Source organism: Diceros bicornis, chromosome X (assembly GCF_020826845.1).
Source record: "Diceros bicornis minor isolate mBicDic1 chromosome X, mDicBic1.mat.cur, whole genome shotgun sequence".
Lineage (NCBI taxonomy): Eukaryota > Metazoa > Chordata > Mammalia > Perissodactyla > Rhinocerotidae > Diceros > Diceros bicornis.
Window position 1 is genome coordinate 99,812,800 of NC_080781.1, and position 13,087 is coordinate 99,825,886.

The 13,087-nt window shown below is 33.5% G+C and overlaps 1 protein-coding gene across 4 annotated transcripts in view; it reads right to left on the reverse strand.

Annotated features, from left to right (window-relative positions):
• Window positions 1-2,506: 2,506 nt before the first annotated feature.
• RBM41 (RNA binding motif protein 41) overlaps window positions 2,507-13,087 on the reverse strand; it is a 63,728-nt gene continuing 53,147 nt past the window's right edge. For 2 of the 4 annotated variants that reach the window (XM_058536457.1, XM_058536454.1), the window contains 2 exons: window positions 9,576-9,723; window positions 2,507-7,986 (listed from right to left, as the gene is read on the reverse strand). In XM_058536457.1, the coding sequence (XP_058392440.1) occupies window positions 7,820-7,986; window positions 9,576-9,723 (315 nt within the window). In that variant the 3' untranslated portion in view covers window positions 2,507-7,819. The remainder of the gene's footprint in view (window positions 7,987-9,575; window positions 9,724-13,087) is intronic. The other 2 variants (XM_058536455.1, XM_058536456.1) reach the window with 1 other exon arrangement.

Consider the following 13,087-nt stretch of genomic DNA (forward strand, 5'->3'; position numbering starts at 1 on the left):
ATGGCCTTTGATAGGAGCAAGGATACTTCATCTGTTGTAATGATAATCTAACATTTATTGAGCTCTTACTATGTACCAGGTACTATTCAAAACACCTTACATGTATTCCTTTATTTCTCACAACAACCCTGTGAGGTAATTATTATTATTGTCCAAATTCATTTTAAAAATGAAAAAAACTAAGGCATAGCAAGTTTAAATAGCTTACTCAAGGTCACCCAGCTAATAAATGGTAGAGTCAGGATTTGAACACTGGGAGTATGGCATTAGATCCCACACATTTAACCACTATGCTATACAGTAAATGGAGGAAGCTAGAATGTAGGCACAAATGTAAGTAGATGGTAGATTTGGTGATAAAAAGACACGGAAGTCCCCATCTGATTGCTTTTATTTTCTCAATGAAATACAAAGGAAGGTCAACATCAATATCTATAGATCTATCTCATTCCTTTTAAAGTCAACATGATATTTTATCTTATGGTTGTATCACAATTTAATTATTTAACTAATCAGTCCCCTATTGAACTTTTAAGTTGTCTCCAGGTTTTTGCTATTACAATGCTGCAATGAATATTCTTGTGCATATATCTTTGAGCATATGTATTAGTATTTTTGTATAGTGGATTTCTAGAAGTAGATTTTCTAGATCTTCACAATTAAATTTTTAATAAATATTGCCAAATTGTCCTCTCAAAAGGTTATACTTATTTATACTCCCATCCAAAGTGTATGAGATTGTCTATTTTCCATGTTTCCTTAGAAACATTTGGTGTTAGCTATCTCTATATCTGACATCCTGACAAGTTATAAAAAGATATCTAGTGCCCAGATCTTGGTTTCTAAATACCATTTTTCCAATAAAAGGTACTAGTGCTCCATGTAGAAATGGTTAATCCCAGCACTTGGGTAGGGAAAATTTACAATATGAGACTGGAACATCTTATGGTGCCAGAAAATTAGGAAGTAGTCAAAAATTGAGGACATGTCAAAATGACATAGAAGCTCCCAGTGACCAAAGCTGGAACCATTTGAGCAACAAAATAATGACAGTATTAGGTTATAAGTCATAGAATAAAATAAGCATCCACTAGTCTATGCTGATATAAATAAATGGGGGAGACGAGACATCTTCCCTACAGAATTTCCATTAATACATATAGAAGGAATGAAAGAAACAGAAAATCGCCATTAGGTAAACACCACGGTAGTAATTGTCACCATCAAGAACCACTGATGAATGCTACAATTAGTGGGCAAAATTATGATGAGAAACAGGATATTTGAATGGTCTCAATGTATCTTCCTACAAGATACTTACTTATTCATTACAAAGAGGAAAATAGTAACTTAACCGTGAAGAATTATAGCAGACACCACCTTAACCAAGTGATCAAAGTTAACATCAGTAGTATTAAGACATATCATCATCAGGTATCTCCTGATATGATGCACTAAAAAGAGGACAACATCACTTCTGTAGTATTCTTACTAAAAATGTATAACCTCAATCTAATAAAGGGAAAACATCAGACAAATCCCAATTAGCAGCATTCTACAAAATAACTGACCAGTACTCTTCAAAACTGTCAAGTTCATCAAAGACTGAGAATTGCCACAGAAAGGAACAGAATAAAGATACATAACAACGCAATGTGAGATCCTAGATTTGATCTTGGATCATAAAAGGATATTAGTGGGACAAAGGGGAAAAAATCAAATGCCTGTAAATTTGTTAACAGTACTGTATCAACATGATTTTCCTGGTTTTCATAATTGTACTAAGGTTATATAAGATGTTAACATTAGGGGAAGCTGAGTGAAGGATATATAGGAACTCTTACTGTTTTTCTGACCTTTCTACGAACCTAAAAAGTTTTTTTTTTTTTTAACAAGAGAGTTCCTTGTCCTGATTTGTATTACTACTCTAGACATTTTTCTTAGTTTATTAGTAATTTATATTTCAGTTTCTATAAATTTTCTTTTCATTTAACCACTTTTTTATTGGATTACTGACTTTTGTATATTAAGAAAATTATATACATTGTATGTTAAGGAAATTAGCTCCTTGCGTGTGGCAAATTTTCCAGTTTTCTTATGTTTTTTTTTTTAATGGTGGGTTTGTGTGTGTATGTGTATATAGATTTTTCATTTTTTGTGAGGAAGATCAGCCCTGAGCTAACATCCAATGCCAATATTTTTTTTTTTTTTTTTTTTTGCTGAGGAAGATTGGCCCTGGGCTAACATCCGTGCCCATCTTCCTCTCCTTTATATGGGACGCTGCCACAGCATGGCTTGACAAGCCGTGTGTCAGTGTGTGCCTGGGATCTGAACCTGCAAACCCTGGGCCACCACAGCCGAGCACACGCACTTAACCACTGCATCACTGGGCCGGCCCCATATATAGATGTTTTTAACTGACAATTTCTGCTGACCTGTGAGCAGAAAATAAGGAATAGTAGCGAAGTGGTTTTAAGTCCAACAGTAACCGAAAGACCACAGAATAAGAAATTTTATGGAAATGACTCTGAGAAACTTTTTCTTTCCTCCATTAAAAATTACATTTATTTAAAAATTTACATACAGTTAAATTCATCCTTTTTGGTGTACAATTCAGGGAGTTTGACAAATGCATACACTCATGTAACTATAATCAAGATACAGAAAATTTCCATTATTAAAACAAATTCCTTGTGCTACCATCTTGGAACCAGTCTCCCATTTTTAACCCCTGACATCTACTGATTTGTTCTCTGATCCTAGAGTTTTGCCTTTTCCAGAATATCATATAAATGGAATCAAACAGTAAGTAGCCTCTTGAGCTTGGCTTCTTTTACTTAGCAAAATGCATTTGAGATTCATCCAACTTGTTGCATGTATCAGTTTATCATAGATTTTATTGCTGAGTAGGATTCCATTGTATGGATATACCACAGTTTGTTTATCTATGCACCAGTTGAGGGACATTCTCCACTTTTATTTTCCTCTATTGTTAGTGGTCTGTAGGTCTAGTAAAGGGCAGAAGTGAGATTTTCCTCCCAACAGGGAGAAGTTCCTTCTGAAAAGTCCAGATTAGAAGTATGTCCCTGGGTAACATGTGCACGAGGTTATACCAGGATAACTTACTTCTTGTCCTTAAACTATATTTAATCATCACACCTACAGTTCTCTGCTCTACCAACTGAGCTATTGAAGGACTCTCCCTTAAACCATATTTAAAATTGGAGAGTTAATCCTAAGTGAGCAGTATATCAAAGGAAGAAAGGTTTGTCCTGAGTATAGTTAGACGATATTCTCAGAGAAGGCCTGATAAGCATTCTGGAAGCCAAGTCATTGGCACAGTATTTAAAAAAAAAATCTTATTTAAAAAATACTGAAAAAAGTAAAAATCACCCCAAATTACACCACTTTAAAAATTTTATAAAGCAAAAGTCCCCTTTCAGCCTATCCAATCCCACCTCTAAAAGGTTTACAATTTGGTATGTATATTTCCTAGCTTTTTCCTAAATTTATTCAGAAATATCTATATAGACCATACATATAAGAATGCTTTTGTTTATAAAAATGTATTCACATTATACATATTTCTTCCTTTTTAACTTAATACTAAGTCCTGGACACCATACAGGTCAGAATGTATTCATAGTTATATCCTATTATCTTAATGGCTGTGTAGTATTACACTAAATGGATGTGCCCTAATTTATTTATTCATTCTCCTATTGACATTTGGACATTTGGGTTGTATCCAATTGCTTTTTTTGTGACTTTATTGAGATATAATTCACATACCATACAACTCACCCATTTAAAGTGTACAATTCATGGTTTGTAGTATATTCACAGAGTTGTACAATCATCACAACAATTTTAGAACATTTTCATCAACCTCTGAAGAAACTTCATTTACTTCAGCTATCACCCCCAGCCTATGCAACCACTAATCCACTTTCTGTCTCTATATATTTGTCAATTCTGGACATTTCACATAAGTGGAATCATATAATGTATAGTCTTTTGTGACTGGCTTCTTTCATTTAGCATATTTTCAGGGTTCTTCCAGGTTGTAGCATACATCAGAAGTATTCCCTCCTCTTCTACTTTTTGGAAAAGTTGGTGAAGAATTTATATTAATTCTTCTTTAATGTTTGCTAGAATTCATTTGAGAAGCCATTCGAGCCTGGGCTTTTCTTTGTGGGTATTTTTTAAAATTACTAATTAACCTCTTGTGAAAGGTTTTTCAGATTTTTTGTTGTTAGTTTCAGTAGTTTTTGTATTTCTAAGAATTTGTCCATTTCATCTAAGTTATCTAATTTACTGGCATACAATTGTTCATAGTGTGCCTTCATAATCCTTTCTATTTCTATAAGGTTGGCAGTAATGTTCACTCCATTTCTGATTCTAGTAATTTAAGTCTTCTTCCTGGTCAATCTAGCAAAAGGCTTGTCACTTTTGTTGATCTTTTTATAGAACCAACTTTTTGGTTTTATCGACTTTATCTACTGCTTTTCTATTCTCTACGTCATTTATATATCTTATCTTTTTTATTTCCTTCCTTCTGCTTGCTCTAGGTTTAGTTTGCTCCTCTTTTTCCAGTGTCTTAGGTGTAAAGTGGGTTATTGAATGTGATCTTTCTTCTTTTTAAATGTAGGCATTTGTACTTATAAATTTTTCTATAAGCACAGCTTTAGGTGTATCCCATAAGTTTTGGTATATTGTGTCTTCATTTGCATTCATCTCAAAAGATTTCCTAATTTTCCTTGTGATTTCTTCTTTGACCCATTGGTCATTTAAAAGTGTGTCTAATTCATATTTGTGAGTTTTCCAACTTTCTGTTATTGATTTCTAACTTCATCACATCTGGTCAGAGAACATACTTTGCATGATTTCAGTCCATTTAAATTTATTGAGGTTTGTTTTATGATCTATCATATAGTCTATCCTGTAGATATTTCATGTACTCTTGAGAAGAATATGTATTCTGCTCTTGTTGGGTGAAGTGTTCTCTAGACCTCTTTAAGGTTTAGTTAATTTATAGTGTTCAAGTCTTCTATTTATTTGTTTATCTTCTGTCTAGTTGTTCTATTATCGAAAATGGAGTACTGAATTCCCCAACTCTTATTGTAGACTCGTATATTTCTCCCTTCATTTAGTTCAGTTTTGGATTCATGTATTTAGGTGCTCTGTTGTTAGGTGTGTATATGTTTATAATTGTTATCTTTCTGATGGATTGCCTCTTATCATTATAAGATGTCGCTCTATCTCTAGTGCTATTTTTGGTTTTAAAGTCTACTTTGTCTGATATTAGTATAGCCACTCCATTTTTCTTATAGTTGCCATTTGGCTAATATTTTTTTCTATCCTTTTACCCTTCAATCTGTTTGTATCTTTGAATCTAAATTGTGACTCCAATAAATAGCATGGGGGTAAATCTTGTTTTTTTCCCCCAGTCTGACAATCTCTGCTTTTTGATTGTTTAATCCATTCATATTTATTGTTATTGTTAATACAGGTGGACTCACAACTGCTTTTTTACTGTTTAATTTCTATACGTCTCAAGTTTTGTTTTGGTTTCTTCATTCCTCCTTTTGCTTTCTTTTGCACTGAATATTTTCTAATATAACATTTAAATTTCTTTAATAATATTTTCACTACATTCAGTTATTTCTTTAGTGGTTGCTCTACCATACACATCTTAACTGAACTGGCTTCAGATATATACTAATTAAATTCCAATGAGATATAAAACACTTATTCCTATAAAAACCTATTCCTTTTCCCACTTTTTTGTGGTATTATTGTTATGCATATTATTTCTACATTATAAACCCACAAACACTGTTATAATTATTACTTAATATAATTTTATGTCTTTAAAGAAGCTGAGAGAAGAAAAAAGAGCAAGTATACATTTATAGCTTTTTTATATTAATCTTATTTCCTATTTCTTGTTTTCTTCACTTATTCCTACAGATTTGAGTTACCATTTGGAGTCATTTCTTTAGTCCAATGCAGCTTTGCTTCCATCCACCTCCTTTGTCTTGTTATTGGAAAATATATTACAGTTTTATATGTTATAGGCCCAACAATACAACTATATACATATTGTTTCATAAAATTGCCTTTTAAATCAATTAACAGAAGAAAGGAAAATGCATTTAAACTTTTATAATTACATAATTACCTTTACCCGTGCTATATTTTTATATGTATAGATTCATATTACTATCTGAGGTCACTTGCTTTCCACCTGAAGACCTTCCTTTAATATTTCCTGTAGTTAGGCCTGCCAGCAACAAATTATCCCAGTTTTTGAATACGTGGGATGTCTTTATTTCATCTTCATTTTTGAAAAACAGTTTTATTGGATATAGGATTCTTTATTGGCAGTGTTTTTCTTTCAGAACTTTGAATATATTATCCCACTGCCACCTCCATTGTTTCTGGTGAAAAGTCAGCTGTTAATCTTATTGGGGTTTCCTTGTAAGTTACGGTTCATTTTTCTCGTGTTGCTTTCAAGAGTTTCTCTTTGTCTTTGGGTTTTAGCATTTTTATTATGATGTGTCTATGGATTTCTTCTTGCTTATCCTACTTGGGGTTCGTTGAGATTTGTAGATGTGTAGGTAATGTTTCTCATCAAATTTGGGATGTTTACAGCCATTATTAATTGAAATATTTTTTCTGCTTCTTTCTCTTTTTCTGGTACTCCCTTTACAAGTATTTTGGAGTGCTTAATGATCCTATACGCTGTTCAATTTTCTTCATTCTTTTCTCTTTCTGTTCTTCAGCCTGGATAATACCATCTCATTTAATCCTCACAACCAAATGAGGTAAGCAGTATTATTATCCTCATTTTATAGATGAGAAAACTGAGGCTCAGATTAAATGACTTGCCAAGGTCATGGAGTGGTAAGTGTGGCTATGAAGTTCAAACACAGGTCTGACTCCAAAGTTTGTACTACTTCCTCTGTACCATATCATCTTCTATTCTCCAGCAACTATAAACAAACAACTGTGGGATTTGGGACTGGCTGCCTCTCTTCTAGAGAACTTTCTTCCCATCCTCCTTTAGTATTCTTTGCTAGTACGCTCCTCTTCTAAAATTCATATACCTAATACCTAACATATCTTAAACACTTATTCAATGTTTATTGCTTTGAATGCAATGATTACTCAATGGTAGCTAGCTTAAATGACCATGAGAACATCAGTATTTTGATCTAAATGCTTTCAGTAGAAAAATATATAGCTTTCTGAAGACACTGATAACTTAACGGGGAAGCATTCATTAAATATGTGGACTGACTTCTGAAAATACCTACTGCTACTGTTGATAGTTCTCATTTAACAGCGTTTGTTGATGTTAGGCCTGGGGTCCTGTTCATTTATTTACTAGGTGATAAAATTAGGGACAAATGGGTTCTAGAAAATGAATGTTTCAACATTTAATTAGTTTTTTAGTTCTGTATATAGGAGGCAGTCTTGGAAAGAATGTTATCTCTAGGGACAAATATTTAAGATCATGTATAAATTATAAAGATTAAAAAAAATCCTTGGAAATAATCCTTTGTAATTTATCCTGAGAAAATGATACTCTCTGTACCCTACCCTTCATACTCAGCATACTCTCTTGTTCTATATAGTCTTTGATTATAGAAAATGTTTTCTACGTATTCTTTCTAAAAGCTGAATGGGATTATCTTAATTAGATTTTTCTCTCCCTTAGTTAGTTTCTCTTCTTCAATTCGAAACAAGTTGCAATCTATACACAAATCCTAGATCCAAAAAGACCGCCCAAGACTCACAATCTATGTATCTTCTAGCTACCACTGATTTCTGTACTTTTATCTGTAGCAGATGATATGAGAGAAGCAGCCTGGAGATTTGACTGTTGCTTTTTGTTCTTTCCAAATTCTATCACCAATATTTTCCCACGTAGTTTATATCCATTTACTAGATGCAATGCTTGCCATGCTATCTCCTTATCTAAAAGAGAAAGATAAAACATCAATTTACATAGGGCTTAATAATTCAATTCTATTCCAAGTCTAGTTTATGTTATTTTGCCTTGGAGTTAAATGTAAGTTATAGGGCTACATAGTTATTTGATTTTATTATCTTTTCTATAATTTTGAATTTATATAACTCAGCAAGATTAAACTAATGGCTAATAATAATGACAATAAAAACTTTAAATGGACATTTGAGAGTGTCTCCTAATTCAAAGATATAGGTAAAGAAACAAGGATATAAACAGTGTGCTAAAGAAGGCTAAACTATAACTAATAATACACAAGCCTCTATCTTAGATAACAGATTATAGGTATTGTAAGAATGGAATCATTTTCAAAATGGGCAACACAAATAAAAGAAGTTACCATGGTGTTAAAGACATTTTGTTACTTTTTTCTTTTGATGGGAGAGTGACTGTGGGAGCACTCACTGGGATAAATAAGTTTAATTCTTGTAGGCACATAGAATCTTGAGGTGTGAGAGTACATAGCGTACAACAGGAGTATTGAACTTATGGGTCCCAAAGCCTGGATGTGGGAAATTAGGAAGGAGTGGAATTATTGCCCAGAATCTGTGAAATTATAAGCAGACAAGCAATGTCTCTAGACTGAACCAATTTATGACTCACTTATATATATATACTACAAATTTTCAAATGTAGACAGCTGCTGTTAAGATTAGTAAAACAATTATCCATTTAAAAGTACTTAGTTTATAAAGCCTTTTTATTACATATGTTTTAATTAATGGAGCATAATAGGTGGAGGTCCATGAAATATTCTTTAAGTTTAAAATGGGTTCTACACTTGAAAAGACTGAAAACTACTAGTGTAGATGATCCACAAACCTTCAATAAGATAGGAAAGATGGTACAAGACTGTATGAAAAGAGTGGAAGGGAGTTTGGCACTGCTCATGTGTAAAAGCACTTGCTTATCCATAGACTACTAGGCTGTTTATAAATGATGATAGTTTAGGGATAATTAAAGGTACAGCTCCTACCCAGCATCCACCAAAACAGAAGGATAGTCTGGTCTATCATAGAAACTGAAATCCCTACATTATTTGTCCCTTTGGATTAGGACACTGAAGTCATGTATTAAGATGCAAACAACAGTTAAAAAAATATATCATCACCCACTAGTTAATTATGAATTACTAGTGAATTAGCATATTAGCTTGGAGTCTCTTAGTCCTAAAGGGGTAGGGCATAAGGCAAGTGTTCTAATCGAATACCAATATATTACTAAATAATATAATTATAACTCGCACTAGAAATACTATTGTCAGCAAAGGGAAAGTAAATTTTGATAGAGTGAGAAGGAAGTGCCATTACTGGGGAAAACTGAAGACAATGGGGTAAGGTAGTCATGCACTGTCAATGGAGGAGAGGAAGGGCAGAAGGGATAGAGGAATATTGAAAACATAGTTTCCTTACTTCTCTTCCCTTCTTTCCATGTGCTATAGAGAAATAAAAGGACTATATCTAAAGTAGAAAGGGTATAATTAGTCTCTAATGAACTAATGTTGCAACTGAGTAATTATCCAGGAGAAGCTACTTACTGGGGAAGGTGATAAAAGCTTGCCCCCTCATTCGTCCAGTCATCATTTGGAATTGAATTGGCGGTCCTTTTTTCTCCTGGAACCGAGCGAACAATGAGACAAGATCTCTTTCAGTCACTCGAGGGCTAAGGTTCTTCAGGTATAACACCTAATATAAACCGAGGATCAACAGAAATATCATATGAGAGAGGTAAGGCAACTATTTCATTGTGGTTAGAATTAGTTGGTTTCAGATAAAGATGGTGGATTGAACACACACATGCATCTAATTCACTCCCTCCAGAAAACTCTCTAAAACTATAGGGACTTTTTCTAAAAAAAATACAAACCCACGAGGTCAGGAAGAACAAGGAAAGGAGGCAATAGTAACATTATTCTGGAAGCTGGAAAATAATTGGATGAGTGTATTGAAGAAAGCTGAACCTTAAACCAGCAGTGGAGAAAGCCAGGAACCGACCCAATCTAAACCCAAGAATCCTCAACCAGTTCAAGAACTGATAGCTTCAGGTACCTCTGGAAATGGATGCAAAGGGATGGGGTTAAGATAAGGTGGGTAGGTTGAAAGCTGTTTAAACACTAACTAGATCTTTAAATATCCTCCCCTATAATATGCTACTGGGTAAAGGCCACTCTCAATCCAGGTGAATACTGGAGGTTCATTCTCTGAATATGGGGAATGCCAGACACAGTTGAGAGTGTGAATTCTGCTTCTGAAAGCAAGGAGATTAAGAGAAATAATGCATACTGAATGCTGAGAAATGGCCAGACATCTTCCCCCATTTGGCTCCTACAATGCTGATAGTATCCTCCCAAGCAAGAGTTTGAAAGAGTCTCCTCTGAGGAATCTGATTATCCCCAAGAGGAAAGATCTAAAAAGACTGATTTGAGATGGGGAATTTCTCCAACAAATGGACCAGCCAGATGACTTTAAAGTGAAGCTCAAAGTCAACAAGGATCACTCATGTGCTCAGAGCTTCCAATTTTTTTTGGCCCATACTCATAAATATGAGCATGATTATCAGGGATCTGAGGAAAGCCTCTAATGTGAAAGACAGAGAACAGAACAAACAGAAGTGAAAGCAAATGGGAAAAAACAGAAACCATGAAAAGAGAAAAAAAAAACTTTACAAAACTATCACTAATATTCCCTCAGAAAAACAAGAGACAATATTCTATCTATTAGGAAAGGGATGCTATAAAAAAAGAACATTTAAGCAAACAAACAAGAGCTCTTAAATGTGATTAAACTTAAGCTGTTATTGGCTTAAAATAGATTTTTATAACTATAAGATGTTTTAAGTAAGCCCCATTGTAACCATAAAGAAAATATCTATTGAAGATACACAAAAGAAAATGAGAAAGGGAAAAGCATGTCACTACAAAAAAATCAATGAAACACAAAGAAAGCATCAAGAGAGGAAGAGAGGGGCAAAAGAGCCACAAAACAGAAAAATAACAATGAATGGCAATAGTAAGTACTTCCCTGTCAATAATTAATTTACATGTAAATGTATTAAACTCCCTAATCAAAGACATAGAGTGGCTGAATGAATAAAAAACAAGATCCAACTATATGTGGTCTACAAGAAACTGACTTTAGATTTAAGGCCACACATAGGCTGAAAATGAAAGAATAGAAAAAGGTATTTTATGCAAATGGTAACCAAAAGAGAGCAGGGGTAGCCATGCTTATATCAGACAAAAATAGACTTTGTCAAAACCTGTCTCAAGATGCAAAAAAGAACATTATATAATGATAAAGAGGTCAATTCACCAGGAAGACATAACAACCATAAATATATATGCACCCAACATCATAGTACCTAAATATATGCAGCAAACATTGAGACAACTGAAGGGAGAAATAGACAGCAACACAATAACACTAAGAGAATTCAATACCTCACTAACAACAGCAGAGTGAAAACTAAAAAATTCACAAATATGTGGAAATTAAACAACATACTCTTGAACAACTAATGGATCAAAGAACAAATCAAAAGGGAAATTAGAAAATATCTTGAGACAAATGAAAATGAAACCACAAAATACCAAAATTTATGGGATATAGCAAGGGCAGTACTAAGAGGGAAGTTTACGGCGATAAACGCCAACATTAAAAAAGAAAGATTTCAAATAAATAACTATACACTTCAAGAAACTAGAAAAAGACAAACAAACTAAACCCAAAGTTAGCAAAAGTTAAGAAATAATAAAGATTAGAGCAGAAATAAACAAAATAGAGAGTAGAAAAACAATAGAAAAATTTCAACTAAACCAAGAGCTGATTTTTTTAAAAGATCAACAAAATTGACTACCTTTAGCTAGACTAAGAAAAAAAGAGAGAAGATTCAAATGAAATCAGAAATGAAAGAGGAGATATTGCAACTGATGCCACAGAAATAAAAAGGATTATTGGAGACTACGATAAACAACTGCATGCCAACAAATTGGGAAACCTAGAAGAAAAGGATAAATTCTTAGAAACATACAACCTACCAAGACTAAATTGTGTAGAAAATCTGAACAGATTTATAACTAGTAATAAGATTGAATAAGTAATGAAAAACCTCCCAACAAAGAAAGGCCCAGGACCAGATGGCTTCACTGGTGAATTCTCCCAAACATTTAAAGAATTAATGCCAATCCTTCTCAAACTCTTCCAAAAAATTAAAGAAGAGAAAACACTCCTGATCTAATTTTATGAGGCTGGCATCACCCTAATACCAAAAGCAGAAAAAGACATTATAAGGAAAGAAGACTACAGGCCAGTATCCCTGATGAATACAGATGCACTAATCCTCAACAGAAAACTAGTAAATTGAATTTAAAAGCACATTAAAAGGATCATACACCATGACCAAGTGGGATTTATCCCTGGGACGCAAAGATGGTTACACACATGAAAATGTGATATGCCACATTAAAAGAAAGAAGGATAAAAATTACATGATCATCTCAATAGATGCAGAAAAAGCATCTGACAAAATCCAACACCTTTTCATGATAAAAATGCTCAATAAACTAAGAATAGAAGGAATTTACCTCAATATAACAAAGGCCACATAGGAAAGTCCACAGCTAACCTCATACTCAACAATGAAAAAATTAAAGCTTTTCCTCTAAGATCAGGAACAAGGCATGGATGCCCACTCTTGTCACTTCTATTCAACCAAGTACTGGAAGTCCTAGCCAGAGCAATTAGACAAGAAAAAAGAAATAAAAGGCATCTAAACTGGAAAGGAGGACTTAAAATTATCTGTTTGTATATGACATGATCCTATGTGTAGAAAACCCTAAAGACTTCAAAATAAAACTGTTAATAAATAAATTCAGTAAAGTTGCAGGATACAAAAATTTGTAGCATTTCTTTATGCTAACAATGAACTTAAAAGGAAAATCAAGAAAACAATCCCATGTACAATGGCAACAAAAAGAATAAAATTCAGTCAGCATCATTGCAGAGTGATGTTGTTCCCTTTGTCTCTCCCTCCTAAGTTACAACTAAATAG